At 38.6% G+C, this 22860-nt stretch overlaps 1 protein-coding gene across 1 annotated transcript; it reads right to left on the bottom strand.

Annotated features, from left to right (window-relative positions):
* Positions 1–475: 475 nt before the first annotated feature.
* Positions 476–22860, bottom strand: plekha2 (pleckstrin homology domain containing A2). The gene is made up of 12 exons (XM_041787756.1): positions 22589–22860; positions 14215–14375; positions 14038–14094; positions 13630–13678; positions 8954–9051; positions 7216–7347; positions 6950–7039; positions 6778–6846; positions 6624–6694; positions 2957–3020; positions 2149–2226; positions 476–2033 (listed from the first exon to the last, which is right to left on the bottom strand). Exons 2-12 carry the CDS (start codon positions 14353–14355, stop codon positions 1587–1589), a joined length of 1296 nt encoding a protein of 431 aa, XP_041643690.1. The 5' UTR covers positions 14356–14375; positions 22589–22860; the 3' UTR covers positions 476–1586.

The following is a 22860-nucleotide window of genomic DNA, read 5'->3' as shown; positions in this document are numbered from 1 at the left end:
ACAGTTTAAAGCGTTCAGTGGAGACATTTTAGTCACGCCAGTCCAGCTGCACTGCGGGGCACAGAGCAGAGTGGACCGAGGTCAGGACAGAGTTTAAGGCATTTTACCTAATGGACCTTTGCACTGGACGCGCGAAACACTTCACTTAACACTTCTTCTGGGCACTAGATTGGCATGTGTGTGCGTTACTGTGTTTGTGTGAAGTCAGTGTGTGCATTTTCAGGCGGCAGTGTTAAGGTCAAATACAGAAGCTCCGACCTTATGCACGCCTTGGAATGGACATTTTGCACTTTCCTGAAAAGAACACTAAAATCTTAGTAAGTTTGAATTCCATTTCCTATATGAAAAGGCAATTTGGAAAACTTTAAATTTGAGTTTTCAAAATTTTGTGAGATTTGACTGGCCACTAGATGGCAGAATGTTTAAGTCAAAATGAAACAAATCAAACTCAGGTTAAAAATTTAGACAAGACAAATACAAAGCAGCATTTAATGTACACGAAATTAAAATGAACATTGCATGCTGGCAGAATAGTGCACACAAACAGGAATGAACATGGTGCCACAACAATGGAGTCTTAAAGTGACTACTGGTGTAACAATAGAAAGTATCTGAGGCTTTAACTCAGAGGAAGATGTTAGGTCAAAAAATAGACAAAATGGAGAAAAGCAAAATGTGGAACTACATTAAATTAGCAGAAGTAGTGGCATATTCCCCCCATGTAACGCTGCAAAAAGAAAATCACATTTACAAAGCTGTCAACCAGCTGAACAGCTGTAGTTTAATGAAAGTGGTAGATACTGCTACAAAGTACCATCAGAAAACACTGCTGCATGATTATGGTACCATATTAAGAGCTCAGACGCGTCACAGTTTACTGACATTGATCTTCGGGCAAATATTAAAAGCTAGAACCTAAAATCTACTGCTGACCCAGTGCTCTCTGTCTGCAAAGACAGAGGAGCAATCAGCCAGCAGGTATGAGAGACAGTTTGTACCATTTATTATACTTACCCCCACACACCTGATTACTCACTAGTGATAAAATGCTGGTTATCATTAACGAAGGTGAGCAGATGAGAGGCCTTACATATACAGTGTGTCCCAGAGAAAGAAGGGAAAAAGAGCTCATAAGCTTGAATATAAAAATGATGCATACTACTGTATTAAAATGCCTTGAACACTTATTTAAGAATCAGACTGTAGAAAATGTTTGTGATGACAGAGTAACATCTCCATTTGGAGCCAAGTGCAATAGCTTTAAAGCATGTGCCATAATTTGTCTGGAGGGACAATTATTAACAGGATTATTCAAGTTTCCAGAATAAGTTGCACATTAAAATACTCCATCAAACTTCTTCACAGTCCTGTCAACAACAAACACTGCACTTCTTCTTGGTCCCCTCTTTCAAGCTGGTAGCATCCTTCATCTGCAGTGTAGCTACATGACCAGCAGAGGGCCCTGATCTCAAGTCATGGCCTCGAGGCAGGTGGTCACAGTGTCACTTCATTTACAGGGAATACTATTGGAACCAGTCACATTCATTTCAAAGCAGAGACGTACCAACACATAAGACTTTGTTAATTTAGACATCAGTGGTGCGGATGCCATCATCATCCAGGCTGAAGGGGAAGCTGCAGCCGCTGTGAGGCTGAGGCTGCGAGCGGTGCCTCCGTCGCCCACAGGCCACGTCCCCAGATGCCGTTAGGATCCCCAGTCCACTGGTGGAAGCAGCAGGAGGCACGCTGGGGCAAGGAGCCGGGGTGGAGAGGGAGTTAGAGGAGGAGGAGGTGGAGGAAGAGGTGGAGGAGGAGGAGAGGGATGGCACAGTGGGCACAGGGCTGAAAGGGCCATCTTCATCATCTACGTCAAGGATGGAGGGCTCACCGGGCGGGACGGGCATCCAGGGCTGCCAGCCTGGGTTCACAGAGCACGACTTGACCAGAGTAGGTCTGCGGTTATCGCCATGATGGCCTCGAGAGGAGGAGTTGTGACTTTGATACTGAGAGGACGAGCGTTTGAACTGAAAACCCTGAAATGAGAGAGACAAAGACGCTATCAGAGTTATTTTCTAAAAGTTAAAGAAAAGGAAAATATTGAACATTTAATTTCTGTATTTGGGCGGTGGTGATAGAGAGCAGCTTTACCTTAGGGAGACCTCTAAAGCTCTGGATCTTCATCTCAATATCCCTGATCCAACCGTGCATCTCCTCTGGAGAGTCTGTCTGTAGATAACAACACAAAATAAAGTTTAGAAGAGCATTTGAAGCTTGTTTTATGTTTATTACCATCAATTAATCTCATGAATAGACCAAAACCAACAAATCTGTTCACTATAAAATACTCTCTGTGTAGCAAGGGTGCAAAAAAAATAAATCCTCTTAAGTCCAGAATAATCAACAATGAAAATGATCAGTTCTAATTTAAATAATGGCTGTAAATTCAGAGAATAAGCATATTTATCACAGTAAAATATATCAAGTCATTCTGATTTAAGTAAAAATCCCATTCTAATTTTAGATGATCTACACTCTTGCATCCAGTCATGACGAGTCTTTCAGTTTTAGTCATGTTTCTGCTGTTTTCTTGTTTCCTAAATATATTTCAGGCTTTTTCGCCTGAACAAAAATAAAAGTTCTCTTTTATTACTTCCCACCCAGTGCAACCTTCAGTCAGCTATCCTCCCAGATGACTGTTGGCCAGGATGTTTTTTGCTGTTGACTGCTCATGTTTCAAAAAAAACAAACTTTTCATGCCCGTGCTACACATCAGCAGCAGAGCATTTAGAGAAAACAACCAAAACATGAGTACAGACACAGCTGGTACCACATACACTCTCTACTCTGAAGAATAGTTCAACTATTTATTCTTTCTCCCCTCCTCTCCATGTTGAGCTCAAGATCTGAGAAAACAAGCCTAATGACTGGCTGCTGTATAAGGAAGACTGAGTTTTACCTGGATGTAGAAGGTTCTGGAGCTGGTGATGATCTCAAACAGGTTGTCTCTCAGAAGGAGTTCCCTGATCAACACAGAGCGATAAATTATTATGTATAATGATAGAGAAGCTACAGGGAGCACTTGATTATCCTATCTGTATCAGTAGTTTAATTTAAAAAAACAACATCAGGGCTCATGTATTCGTAGCAGTTTTAAGCTTTAAGAAAGCAGTGTTAGAAACAGTCAGCATTTGTATTTCGGTGTTTAACTGCTTTTATTTATCTCCTTTCTATTTTAAACTTAAATACCTCTTCTGATTACAGGACAGTCTCTTGTGGTGTACCACAAGGGTCAAATTTGGGACCTTAACTTTTTCTTGTTTATAGAAATGATTTATATTTAGCCTCAAGTAAAACATTTTTCATCTTGTTTGCTGACAACTAATATTTTCCTTTTTGATAATGATGATGAACAGTGATTTAGGTAAAGTTGACTCCTGGTTCAAAGAAAACAAATATTTTTCAGAACTGAAAAAAGCTCATTCATGATGTTTATACCCAGAAACCAACAAGCTAAAAATACTTTTCCCCACTTATTCATTCATTCATTTCATACTGCAACATTGTTTGGACCAGCCCCTTCAAAAGCAACCTCAGCTTTGGTTTTCTTTGCAAAAACATTTCATCAAATGATCACATTTCTAAAAATTTCAGCAGCTCCACTCCTTTGTGCCAGTCTCTTCAAATCCTCCCAATGTATGATAATGTATAAGCCGGTTTTAGAATCGCGTATTCGTTTTCAGGTTCAATTCTCAAATCCATCATTATATCACAAGGTCGGCTAACAAGCTCCATCCAGTCTTTTTTAGGACAACTTTTTCCACAGATTTTTAATCTGATCTCGAGGACCTCATTGTTGGAACAACTTCTCCATTCATATTAGAAATGGCACAAACTCAAATTCATTTAAAAAACAAATGTAATATTTTTAAGTTAAGCACAACAACAGCATTTTAATTACCCACTCATAAAACTGTACTTTTCTTGTTTTGCTTGTGTTGTTTTCTCCTGTCAGCATACTGTTCTTGATATCTTGTTTTAACATTTTTTCTGATTAATCTTGGTGTAATAATTTGGACCATTTTTAAGTTAATTTGAGAGTTCAATTTTTTTTCCCTTAGGAGGGCCACTAGACAAGCCCATCAGGGTTTCTTTGGCTGTGTACAGAGACCACAACATTCAATGTGGAAACCCAAGATTTGACTTTCACCAATGGCCATCTACCTAATATCATCCCCCACTCTCTCATCCCCATTTCTGACTCTTCCCATGGTCCTATCCTATCAATAAAGGCATAAAAAGCAAAAAAAAAAAAAAAAAAGTCTTTAAATAATAATGACAAGCGTATGTGTTTGTTGTGATGTGGTAAAGACAAGTGAAATGTGTTTTATCCTTCTTAGTTTGGATAGTGAGATGTGCTGTTGATTTTGAAACTTGCTAATGATATTTTATCTTAGGCTAAGCTCTCTACTGACAATCTTCACTGATGTGAGGCACAACCTATCTCCACAACTGTATAATAACATTGTATACATGGTCTCTAAAAGTACAAGTCAATTTTACATATGTTAACAGTGGTGTGGCTGGTCACTTAAAAAAGTAGATTTCAATGATAAAAAGCAAGACAGAATAAGTCATGCTGAAGTGGCAACCCCAGGAGCCAAAAATAGAGTCAAAGGAATAAGTGCAAAAACTGCTGTTCCTCATTTTGCTCCTTCAACTCTTTAATACTTTACAGCAGGATTCTACGCTTTCTTAAACTGCTATTCATGATTCTGTATGGGGGATGAGTTTTTATAAAACTCATCTGCTGAAATTACACAGAGGTTAAAATCCTGCATAGATAAAGGCCAGTCTTCACCCTCTAACTCTGACCTTTTGTCCAAATATGGTAGTTTCTGGATTCAAAAAGAGCATGGTAACAGAAAAACGAGGAAAAATCCCAATAAAAGCAGCTGAAAAAACTAGGGTAACATTCTAGTGACTTCATCCACTTTTATAAGGTCTTTTTTTCTGATTTTTCTTAAGAAATGACAGTCGTAAACAAAGTAATAATAAAGGGGGTCTGGGTTCATATGTTCTAATGATGTAATAATGCTGAGTTTAAAAATTTGGGTTAAAAATATGCCTCCAGAATGTCATGGACAGTGCAGGGAGGAGTTAACCTGACACGCCAGATGGATTTGTTTCATACATCTATCTGGGAAAGCTTCAAAAGGAAACATTTGGGAAAATGCAGAGGCTTTGAAAAAACTCACTAAGTGTGACTGGATGAACGTTCTGTCTGTCACATCTCTACGGGCCAATCAGAGCAACAAAACACGTGATGTAGCTGCTATCGCATGCGCCGCTACCAAGGAATAACGCAAAACATGGAGACTATAGACATGTAGGTACTCGACTTTTGTTGTTTTTGAAAAGAAAACAACTCACTGCTGTTCTTTCTTCTTCTTTGAATGTTGTCAAGTTCTGATAAAACCGGCACTTTAGCAGCATCCACACTAAGCTCTTCCGCCATAATTGTACTGCCCCTCGTCGCTGATTGGTCCTGTCACTTTCTAACTGGGCCCAAACAGTTCAGATGGGAGCTTTGCAAGATGGATTCGCCAATGAAAAACAATGAAACGGGCGTATCCATCTGCTTTGCAAGGTTAGGGAGGAGTAGGAATGAGACACGCTCACTAACTCCTTCCTGATGTCCCCATCAGCTACAATATACTGTCTGCACTGCTTGTGTAGACTTTTTATTAGTCATAGTGTCATTACCAGCTAAGATAGACTTACCACAAGCTACATAAGAGGAAATGATGGTGTATGCGCCTGTAGAATACATAAGCTAGTATTGCAGAAGCCTTGCTATGCTTAAAAATACAGTCATCTTTCAGGAAAGAACTCACAGTGGAGCAGTTTACCTGTGAAATTGTGCATTTGGCTGCTACTACTAAATATAACACCCTTTGTTTACTACAGAGGACTTAAATGGAGAAAATGGTATATGATCATGCAAGACAACCATGGTGTATTCACAATCTCAGGAAAAGGACTACACTACCCATAATCCTTGAGAGTCAGGGCACATCTCTGATAGATTTTTGGCTACTAGCTGCTAGCACTGAAGGTAATGGTCATGGAAAAGAGGGTGGTCACTGTTGAGCTCTGAGGTGACAAAAGCTGGCACAAGATCAGCCAATAGGAGTGACTAGGTTTCAACAGGGCTGTCACTATGCATGTTTCTGGTAAAAAAAAAAAAATAGGAATTTAAATGATTTTTTATGGATATTTGTACCATATCTGATGAAGAACACTAATAAATACTTATGTACACAGACTTTCAGCAGTAGAAGAGGTCTCAGGGTATAGTTACTCTTTAAAAAGCTGGCATTAATAGCTCACCGAGCATGTTTTCCAGGGAGAATGAGCAACAAGCATGAAAAGTCAAAAGTTCAAGAAAAAACAAAACTTCACTTTTAGGAAATTCCCTATCATAAGTCAGTCTATTTTCATTGATGACTTGTCAAATACTGCGTGAAATTCCGTAAAATTGATTATTGCAGATTTTTTCAATGGAGAAAATGAACTGGAGACAAAGTAGAGGACTAAGACTCCGCGGTTCACATTGGACTTACCCCGACTTAACGAGACATTCATGGACTTTCTGAATATCTCTCAGTGGAATGGCTCGAAGAGGCTCTTTATCCTGGGATAAACATCAGCACATTTTAGACACAGATGAACAAAGATAACAACAACACACACAGAAAAAAAAGTCAGGCTCCTCACTGTCTCAGACTTGTAGTAACAGACTGTATTGTCATCCAGGGTGAAAAACCTCCTCTTCCAACTCTTCCTCTGAAACACACAAACACCACATTAGTTTCTGGTTTCCACCACCTTTTGAGAAATATTTTTATTCCTACACAGAGTTAGTCAATAAACCTCGGTTCGTACTCACCACATTTCCTTGTTTGACACAGTAACCACACCTCAGCACGCCTGGCCTGCTGCCCTTCCTCTCTCTCCCTTCTGAGTCTTCACCCTCGTTCTGAAATGTTTCAGCACAGACATCATCATCAAATCATATAACCACCGACTTTAAAATACATCAGATTACCCACAGAGTGGTTTCAGAGCCTGAGGTTGAGCTGTTGCTTCAAACATAGCAGATAAAATCTGAAATCTTGGATGCATCACAAAGAGATGTTAGATAATCAACATTACCTGTATGGGAGTGTGAACCACCACTCCACCGATGATCTCCGCCTTGTAGGCCTGCTGTTTCTTCCCACCCTGAGGGTCTTTGAGTACCGCTGTCATATCTGACCTTGGAGGAGCGGGGCCAGGCTTGGGAACCTGTAATGATAACATCAAGTGGGTGAACTATTATGACATTAGTGGAGGCTAGTGGTTAAGCACATGTTCCATTTTAGATTGGTCCATGTCAGATGAGCTCAGGCCCAGATAAATTTGTGGAACCTCTAGATGTTGTTAATATCTGGCTTTCGCTTCACATAGAAGAGTCTTGACTCATATTTAGATGCAGCAATGACTGTGTTAAGTGACAATGGTTTTTCAAGCACTCTAGAGCCCATCACAGAACGATGGTGGTTTTTGATGCAGTGCCACCTGAGACATCAAAGGTTGTGGGCATTCAGTGTTGTTTTTGTTGCCATGCTCTTTCTTGCAGTTTTATTTTTGTACTGTTTTGTGCTGATTGATTACATACAACAAACTATTACACTTACTAAAGTTACCGTAACTGAGTAGCTTTTTTGTGCACTTTTGTGTCTGTATTGTACTTTACTACATTTTCCAAAAGCAAAGTATAAGCACTAAGAGCCAACATGAAGAGGCCCAAGCTTTCTGATAGCAACATGGAACTTGTAGTTTTTTTTGGGCTTTGACAACACGTGATGGTTAGTGACACAAAGAGAGAGAATCAGTCCACATTTAATCTCAAAACAGCTGTTTGATTTTACTTTAGGTTATGACACACCTTATAATTAATAACCTGGTAGGAGATCCATTTTATCTTTTTGTTGCACATCAAGGACAGATCATATTTCAATGTACAAACTCCATAGGCATCAAAAATAGCTACTCAGCACTTTGAGTAAACTCTGAATGACTTACTATTTTACTTTTTTCTTAAGTAGAATTATAGACCAGTACTTTTACTTCTACTGAAGTACATTTTAACCAGAATAACTGTACTTTTACTTTAGTACAGCAGTCTTGTACTAGTCCACCTCTCCGTAAAATTTATTTACACCTGCAGATATATCATAACTGTACATTGGCACATTTCAGGAGGAAGAAGACTTACATAACTTCTCTTTAACACTTCTGTCCTCTGGGAAATGCATCAGTGTTTAAATTTAACTCCATCATTTACAAAATGTCCCTCCTGCCTTAGGAAGAATTTCTCTCACTTGCTTTCATTGAGACCTAAACAGTTGACAGAAAGCAGTAGAGAAGCCCTCAAATCAAAGAGGAAGTGAAAAAGAGTGAGCAGTCCTGCTTCCTGTGTCAGTGTGCAGGTGAGAGAAAAAAGAAACACTTTTCGCTGTCAGAAAACATCTGGATGTTCAAGAATAAGAGGCTGAGTGGTCATCCCTCTAAACACAAACAGCATGCAAATTTGCAAACTACACATCCAGGGCACCTTCAGTTACAAATGGGCAATTGTATTTTTGACACCTCTACCACAGTGACGATCGCTCACATTCATGCAGTTTCCTCATTCATAGAGTGTGTCAGAGGGGGGTTTCTGCTGGCATTTGTGCCCTCAAGAGACGACATTCTTTTAGTCACAGCACCACAAACTGCAGCTCTCTGTGCTCAGGTGGAAACAAATCCCTCGCCGATAACTGCTGCTTTAGCCTTTTTTAAACCACGCATTAGACAGAGACATCCTGTTGCAAATGTTATGTGTGTATGCAGGTGTGTGTGGACTCACAGTAATCTTGCTGGCCTTGTTGAGAGCAGCCACCCATTCTCTCATGTCAGTTGCATCATTAGCTTGTAGAAAATACCGCCGAGAAACTGCATTAATGACTGCAAAAAAAACAAACAAAACAACAACAGTACAATATTATATATGACTTGTATAATGCAATTTATCATTTGTACACAAATTAATGGACTAAGGAAGAATTTAAACTTAATTATGATCATGGGCGTCAGAAGTTTAAAAAAATTGGTGGGACAGTTTCATGAGGGGACTGGGAGTCCCACCCCAAAATGTCTTGTTTTGTTTTGTTTTTTTTGTTTTTTTTTGTCGCGTCATCTTTTGGTCATTGAATTTATGTTTTTGAAATGGATATTAACCAATGACAAACACGTACTTATTTGACTTTTTTAACAGTGCCTATTAAAATATTCACCCCTTGGATGGCTTACCCTTTAACTGATTTTATAAATCAATCATGGCCAATGTAATTTGACTTTGACAAAAAAAAAACTCTTTAGTGTCAAAGTGAAAACAGATTTCTGCAAAGTCATGTTAATAAAATAAAAATATGTAATGTACAATAAGTGACTACATAAATATTCACCCCCTCTCTGAGTAAAATTTCGTAAATGCACTTTTGGCTACCATTACAGCACTGAGTGTGTGGATAGGTGTCAATCAGACTTTTACATCTAGGCACCATTCTTTTTTGCAAAACTGCTCAAGCTCTGTCAGGTTGCACCAGCCACAAATTCTCTATTGGATTCAGGTTTGAGCTTTGACTCGGCCACTCCAGAACATTCACCTTGTTGTCTTTAAACCATTTCTGTGTAGCTTTCACTGTATGCTTTGGTCATTGTCTTACTGGAAAATAAATCTTCCCCCAAGCCGTAGTTATCGTGCAGACTGAATAAGATTGTCCCCCAGGATTTTCCTAAATTTTTTTATTCCTTCCTATAAATTCATTCTACCCTCTGCCTTTATAACTCTTCCAGAGCTGGCTGAAGAGAAGCATCCCCACAGCATAATGCTGCCACCACATTGCTTCACAGTGGGGATGGTGTGTTTGTGGTGATGTGCAAAGTTTGGTGTCCGCCAAACATACCGTCTTGACTGATAGCCAAAAAGCACCATTTTGGACATCAGACCAAAGGACTTTCTCCCACTCTACCATGGAGCCTCCCACATATATTTTGGTGATCTCTAGTCCAGATTGACTATGAGTTTTCTTCAGTAGTAGCTTTCTCTTTGTCCCTCTCCCATAAAGCTTTGACTGGTGAGGAATCAGAGCAACAGCTGTTGTATGCAAAGTCTGTCACATTTCAGCTGCTGAAGCTTGTAACTCCTTAAGAGTAGTCATAGATGTTTTTTTTTGTCTTCAATGTGTAATGGTAGCCAGGACTACTGATTAACCAGTGACTGGACCTCCCAGACGCAGGTTTCTTTATACTACAATCACTTGAGAAACATTCACTGCACTCAGGTGATCCCCAATTCACCAAGTGTGAGACAACTAGCACCAACTGGCTGGACCTCTGTTGAATAAGATGAGTCACTTTAAAGGGTGGTGAATATTTATGCAGTCACTTATTTTACCTTACTTTTTGTTGCTGAAATTATTTTGTAGAAGTTTTTCACTTTCATTTGACATAAAAGAGGTTCTTTGTTAAAAAAAAAAAAAAAAAAAAGCCAAATCATATTGACCATGACTGATTTTTTAAAATCAATAAAAGGGTAAGACATCAAAGGAGGTGAATACTTTTTATAGGCACCGTATAATGAAAAAAAATAATTAAGGGCATATTTTCTTTTTCACACTCAAAAAAGATAAGCAAATGTTTAACAGTGGTTTAATTTCTTATTCTTTTGTCCTTAACAAGCCTTTATTGATAATTGTTTGCAACAGACATGACATAAATCTTCTTATGAACAATAGTTGTGCTTACTTGTGGCTAGTTCAGCAATGAAGAGAGGACTGGAAATACATCAGTGATAAAATCACTCTATTTAAGGATTATGGGCTTTAAATGAACAGCATACTAACAGTTAGCTTATGTAGTATACTTCTATAATTAAGTATGTAAAAGTATATAGTATGTGGTTTTAGGTTCAGCCATGGTTTTAAGTGACGGGGTCCACATTAAAGGTTTTAAAAAGTAGGTGAGGCTACTCCACCTCTATGGCTCTGATGTCCATGAATATTATACTAGTAAAATAATATCAAAAGGGTGCCGGTAGCCTCGTGGTTACGTCCACGCATCCCATGTACAGAGGCTGTTGTCCTCAGGCAGGCAGCCCAGGTTTTGACCCGGCCTGTGGCTCCTAACCCACATGTCATTCCCCACTCTGTTATCCCCGGTTTCCAACTATGTTCACTACCCCATCTCTACAATGAAGCTATTTAAAAAAAAAAAAAAAAAAAAAAAAGCAAATTCTATCAATATCTATTTCAATACCACAGCAACTAAGTTAAGTCCTAGGCCCTACATACTGGTTTATTTGTAGTTTTCAATCATCAAAAACTGAAGACAAACTCCTGCACAAAACACTGGCACCATTCTGATACTGCACCTTATCTTATGAAATAGGCAGTTTCCTGTTTGTACATATTGATGGCATGTTTTGATGTTTTGTGGGTGGAACCTAACTGGGGGCAGAAGGCTAGCGAGTCATAGATAGACTGGGAGGGGGGGTTAGAGTTGTACCCAATATACATGTAGTGTTACAGAGCTACTTTATGTGTCTCAAGGATCTACCAGTAGATCCAGTCTCTGCCTCTGGTTTAGTTCTTCACAGTTTTTTTTTTTAAGGACATTATGTACTTGATGCCAGACTTAGTTGTGTGTTCTGGCAGAGTGATTTGTTTTTGGAGTAGTAATTGTGCTGTCCTGAATGTGTGCGGGTTGAGAATTGAAGGACCCTTAAAGTTTCAAACATAAAGCCCTGCCAGCAGGAAACAGCTAACCTGACACTCCAGATCAACTGAATTTCACATTCATCTGGGAATGCTCCCATAGAAAGCGTTTGGAAAGGACAGGACTTTTCAGGAAAATCTTTAGAAGGTGATTGGAAGAACGGTCTGCCTGTCACATTCATGACTGGCTATCAGAGCAACAAATTACGCAGTGTGAAGTCTTGTGCAGACCACCTCTAGTTTACATTGTTAATGGCAGAGCTTGATGTAAAATTAATGCCAAGGCCTCTCCAGAGACATGCAAAACAACTTCTGTGCCAAGACAAGATTTCGTTGGTCTTTTTGCACTTGTTGAAAAGAGAAATGTAAGCCAGTTCCGATTAAAATGCCGCTTTCCTACAGCTACATCCGAGCTAACAGCTACTGCAGTAGCAGCCCCTGGATACACCAGAAAACCCCACTGCAATGATTGCAAACTCATACCGAGTCAGAGTGGGAGAAGAGTGAAAACATCTTTTCTGTCACTGAAAGCTTTCAGTTTTGCCCTCAGCAATCATTTTAAAAATAAATGTCCAGTACTGACCAAAGTGCCGCTGTGGCGAATTCCAAGCTAATCATCCACTAGCAGTTACTGTACACAAGCATTCAGACAAGAAGTTACCGTATCCCTTTAACTATCTATAGTCATACCGAAGCAGGTTGGCAGAAGAGCGAAAACACCTTTCACAACATGAAAGCTTTTAGGGTTGTTTTTAATTGTTTATTTCATACAGAAACATGGTCCAGTTCTAGTGAAACGGATGCAGTGCTAAAGCTATATCTGAGGTAATCACCGCAGTGGAGGCAGCCATTACCAATGACTTTCAGTACAACTAAACCCTGTCCATAACGCAACTTTGTACATTTGGCTCTGAAAGTAGCGTCACTCAGTCAGTCAGTCAGTCAGTCACATACAGACCCATGCATAGAGCTGACCTCAGCGGTCAGCCAACAATGACATACTGACAGTGAACTGGACTTGTATGGCTGGATTAGTATCAACTCCTTGTTAATTATTTCTTTAATTATTAAAGAAACATCTGTGTTTTTTTTCAACCAGTGGTTCTCAACTACTTGCACCTCAGGACTCACCATCAACTTCCGAATGATAGGCTGTGATCCAAATGTCTCATGTTTTTTTTTTTTTTTTTGTTTTTTTTTTTTTTACCAACTGGATATATTTTATAAACAGTACAGTTTGGATCTCATACAGCACAAAAAATGTGACAAATCAGACACAGGACTAAACAAGCATGTTTTTATAGAATTTTATGGACTTATTGGTGCATTTTTTGTTTCCTGGTAAACGTACACAATCCACTGAAAATGGCTCTGTGACCCATTTTCAGGTCCCAACCCAACAGTTGAGAACCACTGGTGTTTGAAAATGGTATTCTAAAGCTTTTCTGTGTTTTTCACTTCCCTATTCTGACATCCCACAACAAAATGTGAAATTTAACTCTTACACTATGGGTCTGTCTGCTACTCTGTGCTTCTCAAACTTGTTTTCACTGTGTATTTGCCACCAGTATGCATGCATAACTGCTGTGAAATCTACTCCAAATTGGTCTATAGTCATTGTTTTTCTGAATATTTTTGGATCCTACAGATCATTTAGGTACCAGAGAGTTTTAAACAATCAGTACTGAAATGGGTTAGAAATTTCTGATGACCTTACAAATGTTTGCAGTTGACTAAGTGTGACTCAGTGTTTTCAAATTAATCTCACCAAAGCAAAACTCTGTCTTGGGCTTCTGTTTGGCTGTAGCTTCATTCACCTAAGAAAAAGAGGAGAAGAGAGGAAAAGGAGAGACAGAGGACACAAGGAGAGGACAGAATAAACATTTCATATCTTTGACGTCTCTTTGAGTCAGAGTATCCAGGGAGGAGCTGTCAGCGCTGAAGCCAGATGTCATTATCTCTGGTTAGCTTAGCGTGTGCACTGACATCTGGAAAACTTCACAAACTCTGCTTCTGCACGTGACCCTTAACTCCAGCTACAGATACGTGTGCATCCTGTTTATGTGTGAATCCTGTGTCCACGCAGCTCAGACGTGTGTGTGCTTAGTTCATGGGATGTTATGTAACTGGAGCCAAAAGGCAGGTGAAGCTACAGGCGATGAAGGGCAGTGTTTACCTTTGAGATGTAGGTTAGTTTCAGGCTGCCAACGAAGCTGGCTCCACTGGGCAGGTTCTGCATGCAAACACACACAGGCTCATCATTGGCTCAGAGTCCAAGGTTAAACATGTCTGATTGGTCAATTCCACTTCCTCTTGCTGTTTGTATTAGCGTGTGTCATGCATGTTTGAGTACCTGAGGGTTGTCCATGTACCACAGGAGCGCATTTCCCTGTATGTCTAGGATAAAGTATCGCCTCTGGAAGCGGCAGCTGCTCTCCTTTTCCTCAATGTCCAGGAAGCCACACACACGGTTGAGCCGGTCCACGTATGGCATGCTGCTAATATCACATATCACTAAAACAGATGGGTGGACATAGAGAAAGACAGACGCTAAAGTTAAACAATAAGAGGTGAAATGTAACAGGAGCAGCAGAAGCAGACAGACTTTTGGGACAGAAGAGGTAGAAACAGGCAAATGTGGAGGATAAACTATCTTTCCTTTACTGTTTAAATACACACACACACAAACACACATACACACACAGGAAGACAGAGACCCACTCGCACTCAGCAGTTTTTCATGTGACGTGATTGAGGCTGAGCAGCAAACCCTGGAGCCCGAGGCTGAGCTGAGGCCCTCCACCACCACAGCCAAAAATTACAGACTGCACTCAAGATCTGCACACACGCACATTTCCACTGGCCGGAGAAGAGAGTGGAAGAGGAGAGGGAGGGAGGAACAGGGTAAAAGATGTATTCATTAAGATGATGCCAGGCATGTGAATCACTGAGCTGCTGACTGACTGACTGATTCCTCAACAGAAATCAAGACTCATTCAGCTCACAAAGTCAAGGTTTACTGATGTATATTTGGCTGTGTCTGCTATTCAAGAGAAGTGTATCCATGATAGACATCTGTGCATGACATAAAAGTTCTCTTTCTCTTTGGGGGAAGGGGATTCAGATGACTTCTGGCACTTTGAGAGCACTTTTTCACAATGTTGCCCTTCTTTGAGAGTTGTCAGTCAATCCACTGTTCTCTTTCTTGCATTGCTGCAGAGTTTACCTCAGGTTTCCTTTTCTGCACACTTTCCTTTAAACATGTCCTCACTTGTTTCTGGACTTTAATGTATTAAAGGACAAGCTTTCACAGAGGTAATATGTCAGCAAACTAGACCACATCTGTGTCTGATTTTATTTAATAAGAACAAAAGTCAGAATGTAAGCGTCAGTCGTATAAATATACGATCAGGATGGCGTGGCTAAATCTTTTGCCAGTGCTTTAAAAGAACTGCCTTGGCTTTAAGAGACACAACAGATCAGAATTTCCATTTAATACTCACACAAGCATCCAGCAAAGATGACGAGAGACAGTGAAATAATAGGCTGCATTTTCAATGTGCTGGTGAAACTCCTCCAAAACTATTTTAAGTTAATAGTTTAGGACATTTTTGTTTTTTGGGGTGTTGATACTTTTTGATTTTTAACACAGGCATATGCAATGAACACTGCTTCACATGTGAAATACAAAGCAGATGCCATGCATACAAGTTAAAGCCATGACTAATAAGCAAACTCTGTCCCAGGTCAGGCTTTAAGGATTAAAGCAGACGCATTAGGCTTAAAGAAATACAGAAACAGTACAACTATACAAATGCAGACACTGATATTAGGGCTGAATAATACTGGAACAAGTGACAGAGCAGCAGGGGTGGAAAGTAACTAAACTTAAAACAAAAAGTAAGGCAATTTGTGTTTGGTACATTATTTCTTTGTTGTAACAATGCTTCTTGGTAATAAATCTTATACCATTAGAAAGCCTGTTTATTACCCTTTTAAATGATGCCACATTTGTAAGGATCATGCATTTGTGGGATGAGCAGCAGAGCTGAATATGTAGGTTGCGCCTATGAAAAATTTGCCAAATCTTCTCTGCCAATGCCAAACAGCTTAATATTGCTGTGTATTTCACTTTATTACAGAGGCGTGACTTTACCTGTATAACCTGGTTAGAGATCTATTCTCTTGTTATCCTTGACATTAAGGGAAGATCACAGTTTACTGTACAACTACCTAGTAGCTACTCAGTACTTAAAGTAAACTTTAAATCAAATACTTTTTACTTTTACTTGAGTAGATTTATAGACCAGTACTTTAAATTAAATACATTTTAGCCAAAGTAACTGTACTTTTACTGGAGTGCAATAGTCGTGTACTTTTCCCTCCTCTGCAGAGCAGTTTGTTTTCTTTCTGTGATTAACATTGCAGTATGAAAAAATAATTTATTCCAAATATATGCAAAGAGTTGCCATCGCCCTAAATATGTGCAGTTGACATTTGATTGAAGAGATGCAACAACTGTGAAAAGTAGGTCCATTACAGATGTTAGAAATGACATTTTAGCCACTACCCAAAACCAGTGTTTTTCATCACTTCTTTAGGTGCGACACCCACACTCTGTCAACATTTTCTCTTATGGTCTTTTGACCATGAAAACAGAACAGGTTGTGCTGCAGGTCATTTCTTGTGACCAGTAAAAAAATGTCTTATTTGATTCAATAGTTACGCATAGGGGTGCGTGGTATATGCAGTAGACGGTATAAATGATATAAATTTGGCCTACGGTAGAGATTTGGACTCTACCGACCAATCCCGATAACGCTTGTTAATGACGTCATTGTATCTGCCTCAGTGTGAGTTAGCAGGCAAAAACACGTGTCTGACGGCTGTACCGCAACTAAGTCAGTGTGCTGTCTCTGTCAGCCTGCCTAGGGCTGTAACACAAGCTAAGTGCTGCTTTGGCTGGTCTTAGAGCCCAGCACTACAGCTCTTCCTCTTACAACTGCATAAACAACTGTTTAAAAGTCTATTTTAACTTAACTTACGACTTTCTTTACTAAGTCTGTAGTGAGTCAAAGATTCAGGCTGCGATGTTAAATGAGGTCAGAAAACCTGCTGTAAACTAGCCGTATTCTCCAAACGGCAGCCAAAGCTAAGCTAACTCAATGCTAAACACAATACTTCTGTCAAGCTCTTTAAAATAAAAGTCTGCGGCTGTTATTTTTCTGAAACGCTTTTATTGTGAACGCATTCACTAGGAAACGTGTTCAAGTCATTAGCAGCTTAACACATCTCATCAGGTTAGAGATGAAATGCACAACCTGGAGAGCAGTTAAGCAGAAGTAAACCTAGAGAGACTTAAAAATATAAAACATGTTTTCTGTGTTCCTATACTTGGAGATAAATTAAGTAAGCAATCAAAGGTTAGTTTTAAGGGGAGAAGGGGGTTAATAAGACTTGAATTTGGGATAAAAAGCTCTCTTTTTAATTTTGTAATAACATGATATAATACCGTTATCGTCAAAGGCAAGAAAAATACCGTGATATGATTTTTAGGCCATATCGCCAAGGCCTAGTTAGGCATACTAGACAGCAGAATTAAACTGATGTTGCCACATTATTTGTCCACTGATGGCCAGTGTTGGTCAAGAGGGCCTATATCATACCGATGTTAAACTAACGCATTGGTGCATCCCTACTTGATTCTTACCATCATAATTTCCTGTTTGGACTTTAAGTCTCTACTTATGTTTGGCCTGATCTCTATGAGACATAAAGTGATGCACAATACTGTTTTTTAATATTGTGATCATGATATGAAGTGGCATACATACAAAAACAACAATAAAAAAGTATTAAAGAACCCATCTTTAGCTAGCATTTATACCACTAAAATTCAAAATGACTTCAAAGTATAACTTTGAAGCTAGCTCAAGGTTCATCTAACTGCATGTAGTGAGAGTGTAAAGTGTACATGTGCTAAGTGAGAAAGCAGTGCTTCTTTGCACATAATAATTTATCTTATTTACTATGATAAATTCAAACCTCTGCAATATGTTTACTGCAAAAGCAACATATGGTAATAATAATATAATTGCAATTTATTGTCCAGGCCTAATTATAATACAAATTCAACAGGCTAAAATAAGCATGTCTAGTACATCTGTCAGGCATACTGCTCTAACTATTTAAAGATGCAAACTGTTCACGGCTTTTTGCAGAACCTCTGTAATGGAAAAGTGAAATAATGCCACAGAGGTCACACAGATACCAACGCTGCGACTGATACAACCCACACACACAGACACAGACACACTAATCTGGGTATCAGGAGAAAACTGCTCTAGCAGAAGCAGCTCTGAGGTTTTGAGATCCTAACAGAACTTTTCAAATAAACATAAAGAAATCAGGATTGGCATGTTTCTCCAAATGAACCAGACGCTGAACATCAGTAAATATAATGACTGTTTGAATATAATGACTGTTTGAAGATCAGAACGGCATGTTCAGATTACAGCATTATTGTGTTTTACCACATCTGTGGCCATGGAGTGAAACCCACCCACAGTGAGTCTACACATCTGCTTCACAAGACAACAGAATCAGCTTCTTCTTTCCATTAACTCAATCTGTTTGACTTTGAAATGAATGCTAGTTTGAGTTTCAATACTTTGAAGATGGATTAAAGACAGAAGAGAAGACAACAAGAGAAATTAAAGCTGAACAGGTTTCCTGGTTTTATATAAATGGTCAAATGATCCCAGGCCCTTTGCTTGTATCTCAGAGTCTTTGCTATGCCCCATATTTAATAATTTAACATTAAAATAACTTACAGAGGTTGTGAATTTCATTTAGCTTTTAAAAAGTTCACGGCAATAAATGATTGATCAAACATTGATGACCCTTAAAAAATAGTAAAACTTCTTGTGATCTCTTGATTTTGACATTTAGACAAAATCTTTCGTCTTTGTGGGAATGGCTGCTCCAGTTTGACCATCTGGCTGCGTATACACTAATGGCTCATGTGACAACGAGTGATCTGTTGCCTTAAATGGTATGTTTGAATTTTCCAAGGCAGTGTCAGCTAATTCAGCTTTAAAGTGGTTAATGTATGCAGTAGTCTTATGGTTGGTATAGGTTACAAAATGTGTTAGTTTTAACATAATAAACATCTGACATCATACAAAATATTAACTCTTAACTGTCTTTTCAGTTGCTACATACATGTATACCCTACAGTTGGTTAGATATACTGTATGTTAATGCTAGTATGCTGGTGTGATGATGGTGACAGTGATGATAGCTGTTAGATCACATTATTTATTGATTTTAGAAATCGGTTTATTTATATCTCTTCCCTTCTTGCCTATACATACTTAAACACATTCATGCACATACCATCACAACAAACATGCAGTAATCCTATTTTCTTTAAAGATTGTTCTACTAGCTTATAAAACATAAACATCTTAAATTAACTTGTCTGCACTCTCTGTAACTGTCTCTTTCCTGTATGGTTTTGAAAGTGCTGCCTTGTCTTGTCTGTTGTGTTGCAATTAAAGAATATATCCTCTATGTTAAAACAGTAAAAAAGAGGTTGATATGAGGAAAATCCACTGAAAAAAACATGGATTGATAATATTTTGAGTTATATTAATTATGCTCATGAAAATGTACAGACAACTGATGACATATTTCGGGCTGTTGAGGATTGGAGTCTCCAGGAAGATTATGATGTAAGTGACTTTCAAAGATATGAGTTTGCGACAGAGTAATTCACATGCTGATTTTTCAATAATCATAGTTTCCAGTTATCTATAGGCAAAAGTGAAGTTAGAACTACATTTTGAAATCCGTACTTTTCTTTCTACTTAAGTAAGTTTTAACAAGAGTAACCGTACTTTTACTTGAGTACAATATTCTTGTACTTTTTCTACCTCTGTTGACTACACAGTAGCACACAGAGAGAATGATTCCACATCACATTCCAAAAGAAGCTGTTGTGTTTTACTTTATCATAGAGGTGTGACTTTACCTGAAAAACCTGGCTAGAGATCAACATCCGCTAGTTGTTCTTGCCAATAAGGAAAGTTCATGTTTTACTGCACAACTTCTTCATACTTACTAAAGCTTGAACTTTAAATGAAATCCCTATATAACTTACTGAAATTTTCAAATCACAGAAGTTGCAATATTTCTTTGACCTGATACAGTATGTATGTCAAAAAAGAATTTTAATACATATTTTCTGCAGTAGAGATGTAATGCTCTAGACATTATGCAAACATTGAAGCATCAGTTCTTTCTAGAACAGATTGCAGAAATCTTACCTTTTTTAATTTTGTAAATATTTTATTATTTAAAATGAGAATGACATAAAATGCTCATTGCCTTCGGTATAATGATTTATATTGCATCTGCAATACGAGTCAAATAATAGCAGTCAGATATTTTTTCAAAAGTGTTCTTCCCTAGTTTTTATGATGACTGCTACAAGGCTTTAAGTTAAACAAATCAGTAAATTTACAACTGTGATCAAAGTGGATAAATAAAGATAGTGTAATTCATATTGATTCATGCATCGTGTTATGTTATCCTAACATATAGGCCTGGCCTAAAGGGAAGAACAGTTTATGTTTAATCTATCTATTATTGTGTTGGTTACAGTACAGAGTGATTAAGTGTTTGTTGAAAAAAAAACAGATGCTGAGGAACTTTAAAACACTACTGCATGTCAAATCGTAAATACAAAATTGGAAGAAAACCCCTGCAGTTAGATCACTTTCCCAAATTGTTCAGCTCTAGTAGCTACTTCGTACTTAACGTAAACTTTAAATTAAATACTTTTTACTTTGACTTTGATTTATATACCTGTGCTTTTACCTAAGTAAATTTTAACCAGAGTAACTGTGCTTTTACTTGACTACAGTTGTACTTTTTCCACCCCTGGACACTTTGGTCAAACTTCATGTACTTTCATTAACACTGCCTCATAATTTCACAGAGTGAACTGAACAAGAGGGAGGAGGGGTGGTCCCTGATTGTCACCTTCACTTTAATAATTAATTTAATCAGTCAGCATAGAGAAATGAGTAGCTTCTTATTCTTTCTTCATTCAAAGTTATATTCATACTATATTATATTATATTGTATTATATTATATTTTGCACTTTTAACTCCAATGTTGTTGTACTACTACAACAATAGCCATAGGTAACTGGCTGCTAGTAAGTGTACCATGTCACTTTAATCAACACTTGTCACCTTAATTGTCTTATAGCACAGGATTCCACATGTTTATAACTCCTGTGTTTTGTTTTATTCTTAATTCTATTTTGATAGTTTTAAAATTATATCTATGTTTCCTATTCTTATTTCAATCTTTTTGTAATTTCACCTCCTTATTCTCTTGTGTTGCTGCAGTGAATGAATTTTACCTCTGGAGATAAATAAAGTATTATCTTATCTCTTATCATATTCACACAACAACTTTGTGAGTAAAGGCTGGTAACTTCAAGCTGGTTAGTTTGCTGACTTGATGTAAAACTGTTTTCTGATGCATTATCAAACAGGAGGGTCTTGAGGCCCTTTTAAAAAATGTACGCAAGGGTCAGCAGCCCTCCCAAAACCGAGTTTTGTTTTGCTAAAAGTTTGCCAGTTTATATTTAAATCTGGAGTTCAAAAGACTTTAGTTGATATACCTACTATTCTGGCCTCACCACCACCTCCATGGGATAACACCACCCAAATTTCAGCAAATTTTCAACCACTTAAATCTATTTAATGAAAGTATAGCGGTTTGGACCTCAGTTGGGAAAAAACAGAACTGAATAAAGGGAGATGACAAATCAAGCTATTAAAAGTGCATTATTACAGAAACCCTGGGTGAGAGGACATGCATACTACATTTGATTTTACTCTGTTTCCCATATCAATGATTACATTTTGGTTGCCTTCTAGAGATCTGTAGAAATTAACATCATAGTGTGGGATGACCTGCTTTGATTGATATCCCTAGATAAGATCAATAAAAGTTGAGATCTCTAGAAAGCAACCAAATCATACTTGTTATTACAGCAAAACAGGCTGAAATAAAATGTTTGTCCCCTTAAGGCTTCCATACATGTTTTTTTTTTTTATTTAATTTGCCACATTTCTTTCAGCAACCGACTTATGGGTCCAGAACCACCAGCTGAGAACCACCATGTTAAGTAGTGGGTCTGAATGATCTTCAGTAATGGTAAGCAGGATACAAACAATACAAAGAAGCCCAGCATATAATAATGAAATTACTGACCTCAAACTTAAACAGATAGTTTAAAGGTTTGGGGTTGTATTGTTGGTTGGGCGAAAGAAGCTATTAGCGGACCGTACTTTGAGCCCTGTGACGTTTTGTTAAGACACTTTTTCACTTAACCATTCCAAACCATTAAGCTATTTAACAACATCTTCATTTCTTTACCCTGACAGCTGACTATGAACTAAGCTGATCAGACACAGGCTTCCCGCCGCTCACTGACCAGCGTGGACATCACGAGCGTGCACGCATAACGTGATTACGCGCGTGCAATGGAAAGTTGAAGTGCGACCTGGAACAATTAGGCCTACTTTGATACACCTGACAGACATTTGTTCAGCTCAGATGACCTGTACTGACTCAACGTCCCGCCTGCCACACCTACCACACATACACCAACACAAAGTGCCACTGTGGACTGAGCACTTACCCGCTGTGCTGAGAGTCAGTGTGCGCCACAGCCAGCGCCCCGAGCGGTCGCGAAGAGAGGAGAGAGCCGGAGAGTTTGTTGAGTACCGAGCATGTTACACGATGTTTTAACAACTTTTACAAAGTGCCGCATTAAAGAGGCCCGCGTGCAGCAGACTCTCACCCTCCCGTGTGTTTGTTTGTGTGCTCGGATAACAGACGACTTGTCTTTTTTTCCGGGTTGGACGTTTCGTTATTAGAATAAACCAGCCCCGGATGTGATCTATGGGTCCT

This window comes from Cheilinus undulatus, linkage group 5, assembly GCF_018320785.1.
Source record: "Cheilinus undulatus linkage group 5, ASM1832078v1, whole genome shotgun sequence".
NCBI lineage: Eukaryota > Metazoa > Chordata > Actinopteri > Labriformes > Labridae > Cheilinus > Cheilinus undulatus.
The sequence above is the reverse complement of the archived record's forward strand: the minus strand, read 5'-3'. Positions and strand labels throughout refer to the sequence as shown.